This window comes from Tachysurus fulvidraco, chromosome 8 (assembly GCF_022655615.1).
Source record: "Tachysurus fulvidraco isolate hzauxx_2018 chromosome 8, HZAU_PFXX_2.0, whole genome shotgun sequence".
Taxonomy (NCBI): Eukaryota; Metazoa; Chordata; class Actinopteri; order Siluriformes; family Bagridae; genus Tachysurus; species Tachysurus fulvidraco.
In genome coordinates this window covers 25,513,463-25,520,974 of record NC_062525.1, presented here as the reverse complement: position 1 = coordinate 25,520,974, position 7,512 = coordinate 25,513,463, and the positions used below count along the sequence as shown (strand labels likewise).

The 7,512-nt window shown below is 40.1% G+C and overlaps 1 protein-coding gene across 2 annotated transcripts in view; it reads right to left on the bottom strand.

The window, feature by feature from the left end:
• Positions 1 to 5,797, bottom strand: part of LOC113649383 (protein bicaudal C homolog 1) — a 77,941-nt gene extending 72,144 nt beyond the window's left edge. The window contains exon 1 of one of the 2 annotated variants that reach the window (XM_047817597.1): positions 5,349 to 5,797. In XM_047817597.1, the coding sequence (XP_047673553.1) occupies positions 5,349 to 5,538 (190 nt within the window). In that variant the 5' untranslated portion in view covers positions 5,539 to 5,797. The remainder of the gene's footprint in view (positions 1 to 5,348) is intronic. The other variant, XM_047817596.1, reaches the window with a different exon arrangement.
• Between the last annotated feature and the right edge of the window lie 1,715 nt (positions 5,798 to 7,512).

The following is a 7,512-nucleotide window of genomic DNA, read 5'->3' as shown; positions in this document are numbered from 1 at the left end:
TTGAGCCGTCGCCGTGGCGACCGGTTCCTCGGTTCCAGGAGAAAACAAAAAGGGTCTGTGTACAGAAGATAGTAAAGCAAACTTCTGGACATTTTTACCTTGTATTTCTTCAGGACCATCACGTTAGTGTGTATTAAAGAAGGGCATGTGATAATGGGACGGTACTGTAGTAGCCTAGTGGTAAAGGTGTTGGACTACTGAATGGAAGGTTGTGAGTTTGAATCCCAGGTCCACCAAGCTGCCATTGCTGGGCCCTTGAGTAAGGCCCTTATCCCTCAGTTATATAAATATTAAATGTAAATTACACACACAGTGCATGTGTTGGAAACTTTCCTGGTCATGTTCTAATGTTTTTTATTTTTTTTTCGTTTTCTGTTTTTTTTACTTACATTTTTTACACCATCCTACTCACAAACTCACAAGTGTCTATATCTCACCATACAAAACACGTCAACGACACACTGACATCCTGAATATTTCCGTCAGAACGTCACCACCATATGTTCTAAGCGTGCGACTTTGGTATTGGAAGCAGGTGGGTAAAGAATTTACACGTCGAGAACAGATTCATTTGAAACAGGAAACAGAAACGCTTTCTCGCTCACGTCTCGGTGTCGTTTCACCTCCGGACCCTCGTGATGAATTCAAACCCATGCTCCAAAAAGCCTCGGGACTGAACTGCTAGTGGAAGTGGACCAGGACAAAATTGTTTCAGCTGAATAGACTTTATATCCAGACGCCATTCTGATGCGACGTTGTACTTTAAAGCCTGAACCATCGATGCTACGTTGGTATCGAGTGCCAATTCAAATAAACCCGTTTTAAAGCCATATAAATAACGTGACTGTCCGAGTCGTATTAAAGAGCTCGGTTAAAAAGAAAGCCTTGAATATCGATCGGTCGGCTCTAAAGGTCTAGATGGTGTTGGTACCTGTTCTGCTTACACTTTGTGCGATTACGCCGATGAGCGAGAGCTACGGCATCACGGAGCAGCCGGTTAGAATTCTTTTAAATCTCAGGAATGGAAAATCTTTCTTTCACACGCATAAATCTCCTCAAATACACAGAAGCCAAAATCAGTGTGAAAACGTGCGAGTAGTGACAGGACATGCTGTGTGAGGCCTGCTTGGCACTTTGAGGCAAAGCTTAACCGTTACTAAGCAAAGTCCATCTCTGGGCTTTGTTTTAATTTACTTTTGATGGACCGGTCAACAGATCCATCACTCTGTGACTCTTAGCTGTGCCGGTTTTTGCATCAAAGCCGTCAGGGAGCAATTTATATCCGAATTTCCGACAAACGTCAGGCACTAAATCTATCTAATCAAACAGTCACAAGTCCGTTACATTTACTTTGGCACGGTGAGCTTGTTATTCAGAGTATAGTCAGACTTCTCGCTTCCTCTTCCAAATGCTTTCAAATGCCATTCCAGGAACAAGCGGTACAGAAAAGCATACAATACATTATGCTTAGTTTCTCTTGTATGGTCAATATTAAAAGGAAATTTGTACGCAATGTGAAGGACAGATGAACAGCAAAGCCGTCGCATCGTCACGGTCGGTCACGATCGGTCATGGTGTACGATCTTACCTCACCGATCAATTTTTTTTCTTGGGACTGGAAAGCTGCGTGTTCACATTCTAGGACTGCCAAGGAATCGGTTTTTGGATCTCGAGACACTTGGGGAGGGAACATTTGCAGTACAGTCCATTCATAAATCCCTTGGGAATGTTAGAGACTGTAGTGCAAGCATAAGCTGGGTTATACACCGATCAACCGTAGCATTAAAACCACCTGTTAATAATGTGTAGGTTCCCTTTGTGTCGCCAAAAACAGCACCACGAGTCCTCAGCTGTGGTATCTGGCACCAAGACATTAGCAGCAGATCCTTTAAGTCCCCGTAAGTGGTGAAGTGGAGCCAACGTGGATCAGACTTGTTTGTCCAGCACTTCATACAGATGCTTGATCAGACTGAGATCTGGTAAATTTGGAGGCTTGGTCAACACCTTCAACACTATGTCACATAAATCAAACCATTCCTGAACAATTTGTGCAGTGAGACAGGGAACATTATCCTGCTGAAAGAGGCCAATGGCGTTATGGAATACTGAATGGACTCAGTGGGTTTACAGAGGATAATGTTTATGTAGGTGGTATGTGTAGCATCTACATAAAGGCCACGACCTCAGGGTTTCCAGAAGAACATCGGTCAGAGCATCACACTAACTCCTTCTTCCCACATCCACATGATATTAAATAAACTTCATTCATCACACCGGACCTCCGTCTTTCATTGCTCATTGTCCAGTTCTCATGCTCTAGTGTCCATTGCAGGCATTTTCTATTGTGGACATGGTGGATCAGCATGGGCTCTCTGACTGGTCTGCAGCTATGATGCCCCAAATTTAGCTCTTCTGTGGAATCAGACCAGATAACCTACCTTTCACTCACAACATGTATCACTGAATCTCCTGACCATGTTGCCTGTTCACCGGTTATCCTTCTAGTCCTGGACCGATTTTGTTAGGTAATAACCACTGAAGATGCTCTGACCCTCTCATCTAGTCATCACTATTTATCTCTTGTGCAAGTCACTCAGATACTTAAAGGTGCGGTGCACGTTGTTTGAGAAATGCTTCAGAAAACTGAGTCGCGCCGACAAACAAAACAGACGTGTAACCAATGAGCAGAAAGGGGCGGGGCTTGTCGATATGGGCCGGAGAGAGTGTTCAGTGCGCGTGTGTGACATTAGCAGAAAGCGGTTTTAACATCGACATGGAGGATAAAAACAAAGAAAGAAAGAGAAGAAAGACTTACGATAAGGACAAGAAGTAGGACGTGTTAATATAGGATCAGCTTTCCAGCGCTGGAGAGAACTGAAGGAGCAGGAAGTCGGCCACATATTCACAGGTTGGAGTTTCCCGAGTCAATAACTCCTGAGCTAAACGCTGTTACTACACAAATAACACCTCTTTTCTATCGTAGTAATGTAGAGAGGCAGCTACAACCGCGTTTTGTGTAGTAACAGCGTTTAGCTCAGGAGTTATCGACTCGGGAAACTCCGACCTGTGACTATGTGGCCGACTTTACTTAAGACGCCGAGGCGCTTTTTTCCTTCTCGATAGGTGAGTAACGTTGGTTTTGCTTTGTTACACAGAACTAATATATGCCTTTGTCCTTTACATCATTATGCTTGTGTGGCATTTTTGCTTGTTTGTTTATCTACAATCGTATTGTTCTTCCCTTCAGCTATGATAAAGACACGTTTCTTTCTGTTAGTCGCCCGGGTTACGTATGAATGTGTGGGCGGAGCTATCGATACAGGGGTGGGACCCGTTTGGGTTAGGGGCGTGTTTGTTTTGGTGATTTTATATGTCAACATTGGCTTTCAAACAACGGAGACCTCACCTTTAATACTTACCAATTTTTTCAGCATTCAACACATGAACTTTGCGAACTGACTGTTCACTTGCTGCATAATATCTCCCCTCTTGACAGGTGCCACTGTAATGATATTGTTATTCATCTGTTTTTAATGTTATGTCTAATCTGTTTAAGGAATCCACCAATTTTTATTGGAGAGGAAATTATTAATAATTATGTGTTTGTTTGTGTAATAACCAATAGCACCATACTCCCATGTTAAACTGCTGAATATCTGCACAAAGTTTGGAACATTTAGGTGGAAAGAAGGTTGAGTTCAGCTTACGAGCTATGTGGAGTTCCTACAACATGCTGGTTGGTGAACTGGGTACAATAATTTACCCCAGTGTTTGAATGTATGTGTCTATGATGCCCTGAAGTGGACAAACATGCTATCCAGGGTGTATTTCCACCTCATGTCTGTTGTTCCCGGGGAAGATTGCAGGGTAGATTCATGACCCAGACCAGGATGAAGAGATTACTAAAGATGAATAAATAAATGTTGTTTTATTTCTCTCCCCCTGAGCAGAGAGCTGAGTGACTGTGTATGAGCTCTGATTAAAGGGAAACTGAAAGTGAGTTAAAGCTTCTGTGTTTCTGAGTGATGTCACTCCTTCGCTATGACTTTGTTACAGTGCAATGACGGTGAGTTTTATGGATGTTTAGAAGCTTCACATTCTGCAGGTTCTCGAATCAAAGACGTCAGTCGTGGGTTCTGTGACGCTCAGTCATGGAGTCTGTCAGCTTTTATTCGGTCACACTGGTGGAAATCACGACCCAGTACAAGCGATGTTGTGTCAGTGGAAAGTTCAGGAATAGAAAACTATATGGATCTAATAACTAGGGGAAAAAACATTATTGTGCAAATGAAATATCTGTCTCTGAGGTCCACGGAATTTATTTCATATCTAACGGAGTCTTTTTGTTATGGAACTGCAGTCTGATGCCTTTTCCCAAATATTGAACAAAAACAGAGCATTTTAGGGAAATAAAGCAACTGGTAAAAGCATTGTGAAAGTCTCATGGACTGTGCGTTTAAACACTGACTCCTATTGGCAGCGTTTGCACAATATGGAAAGAATATGATATTGTAACTACACCACAGTGATTGCATTGAAATTAACACACACACACACACACACACACACACACACACACACACACACACACACACACACACACAAAACAGTAAATCTTTAAAGTAATCTAGTTAAAGATATACATGAATACAACCTAAACACAACTGTAACTGTAATAGTGAGTGTCTGAGTTTGGTCAGAATCCTCACAATAACATTTAGCAGTTCTGTGTTTTAACTTGCAGCATCTTTCATTTCCAGAGTTTAACCATATCATCATATTCCGAGAAAATCTATCAGCTCTTGGGTGAGATTCGTTTTTTCCTGTGCGTAAAAGACACCAAATGCTCGTGTTAGTGTGGAGAAGGTGTAAAGTTGACCGGATGTGTTTAGGAAGAAAAAGTCCAGACATTTGCGTTAAATAAATAAACCTAAAAGCCTTTAAACAAAGTTGTCCAGATAACAGAGAAGATGGACCTCAAGCAGAAGAACCAAAGTGCTCATCTTTAATATATGACCAGGGGTAAAGTGGACTGAGTGGATGTGGAACAATGAAGAGATCATCACTGTTTTATAAGCAGTCTGAAGTCCATTGCGTCTTGTTCTTAACCCAGACTATCACCGCATAGCGCGTAATAACGCATTAAATGGCATAATGATGATGTTTATGTCTATAAAACTGTGAGTACTATTTGGGTTTTTTCCATGCCGTATGGACGTGGCCTTACTATTTATTTTAGAGCGCTAACATCTGGCGCAATACTCAGTATGGAAGCATGCAGTTAGTAGCCAAAGCATCCAAAACAGCGGAACCAGCTTTTTTATTCAACTTATGAGCAGAACTTGTACCTAAAAGCATGAGCTCGAGCTTCTTGCGGTCGACCCGGAACCTCTCCTCGGTCCACTCGGGGTCGTGTGGTGCCGCTGCTCCGCCGTGCTGCTCCTCGTCCTCGGAGCCGTGTGGCGGCGGGGAGTCGCTGGAGCTCTGCGCCTCGGGCTGCTGCATGAACCCGCTCACCGAGCTGCGCCCGGCGGCCATAGCGTCCGCGCGTTTTCCAACAACACAACGCGGCGTCCACACACACCACACACAAACACAAACACACGCTACGATACACACGCGAGCGCGCACTGCTTTCGAGCGTTTTTCAGGCGTTAACGTCTTCTTCCCATCGGACGCGATCCCGTTAAGTTCCCGAGGTGGGAGGCATTGCGCTCGGGAGCGCGCTCTTTAACTGCGCCCTGGAGAAGAGCGCCGCCCTTTTGGGAAACTTCTGATCAGGACAGAAGGATTGTCTTCTTCTGAGCGCGCTGGTCCACATGCGACACCAAGTTAACAAAAGATGACTTGCCTCTGAGTTGTTTCGCAAGCAAGAGTGAATAACTATCATCATCATCATCATCATCATCATCATCATCATCATCATCAACTATTATTATTATTATTATTATTATTATTATTATTATTATTATTATTATTATCGTTGTTGTTGTTGCAATGGACTAGTTTATCATCCATGCTGTAACCAATACCAATAATGTTCTCATTATAGGTTCTAGATAAGGCGATTACTAAAGATGAATGAATGAATTACACGATATGGTCAGAAGTATGTGGACAACCGATTATCACAGCTGTATGTAAAACAGCCTGCCACAACGTTGTTATGTGCTGTAGCATTACACTATGAAGCCCAAACCTGTTCCAACATGACAATGCTACTGTGCACAAAGCGAGTGTCCTGCACAGTGCTCTAACATCAAACCTGATCACCATCAACATGAACTGATTGTTAATCAGGTTAATCCCTAATGAACATGTCCACATAGCTATACCCCTAGTGAAATGTCTCCCAGAAGAGCAGACGTTATTATAACTGCAAAAGGAGACTATATCTGGAACCAGCATATATGGCTTTATACACTAGGTCCTGTATTCACAAAAATCTGCCCATATGTGTAGACTATAACTAAGGCTTTCACCCTCTGTCATTATAATTAGCAGCAAAGTATTTTTATATACAAAATTATATATATTTACATATAATATTATATATATATACAAAATTATATATATAAAAATGTACTTTATTGATGTGACATTAAATCACACCACATCAACATTGACATATACATTTTTAACCAACAGAGAAATACTGACATCTTTTGGTAAGAGATGGTAAAGAACTATTATTATTATTATTATTATTATTATTATTATTATTATTATTATTATTATTATTATTATTATTATTATTATTATTATTATTATTATTCTATGGTAAAGAACATTGCTTTGCAAGTAAAAGTGCAGAATAAATGACACAGAACCCTTGGCATAATAGAGGAAATCAGATCCGAGAGCAAGATGTATAAAAACATATAGTATGTTTAGTCTATATAATTTATCTGTGAATTCATTTATTTAATTCATTTAATTTTCTGTAATAACTTCCAGAATATAAGTACATCCACAAACACAGAGGAAACCAACAAAGTCACACAGACAGGTTCTGATGGCTTGTATTCTTTAATTATAACCACACAGTTTATTTCTTTAATTAATTCCATTTATATGAAATGACTGCATGGGTTGCACAAACGTTTCCACAAATTTGTGTATGCAATTAAAATAAATATCGACTTAAAATTGATCTAAAAAGCAAATTTATGTAACTGATTATACATTTATATAACTAATAATATGTTTATATACCTGATTATACATTAATATAACTGATTATACATTTATATAACTGATAATAGGTTTATATACCTGATTATATGGTGATTATAACTACTGTATATCATCACAACACAAATCTATGTAACTGATTACACATCTATATAATAATACGTTTATATACCTAATTATACATTTATATAACTGATTATACCTATAAATAACTTTATAAAAATTATATGGTGATTATAACTGATTATATGGTGATTATAACTGACTATACATTAATATAACTGATTATATGGTGATTATAACTGATTATATGGTGAT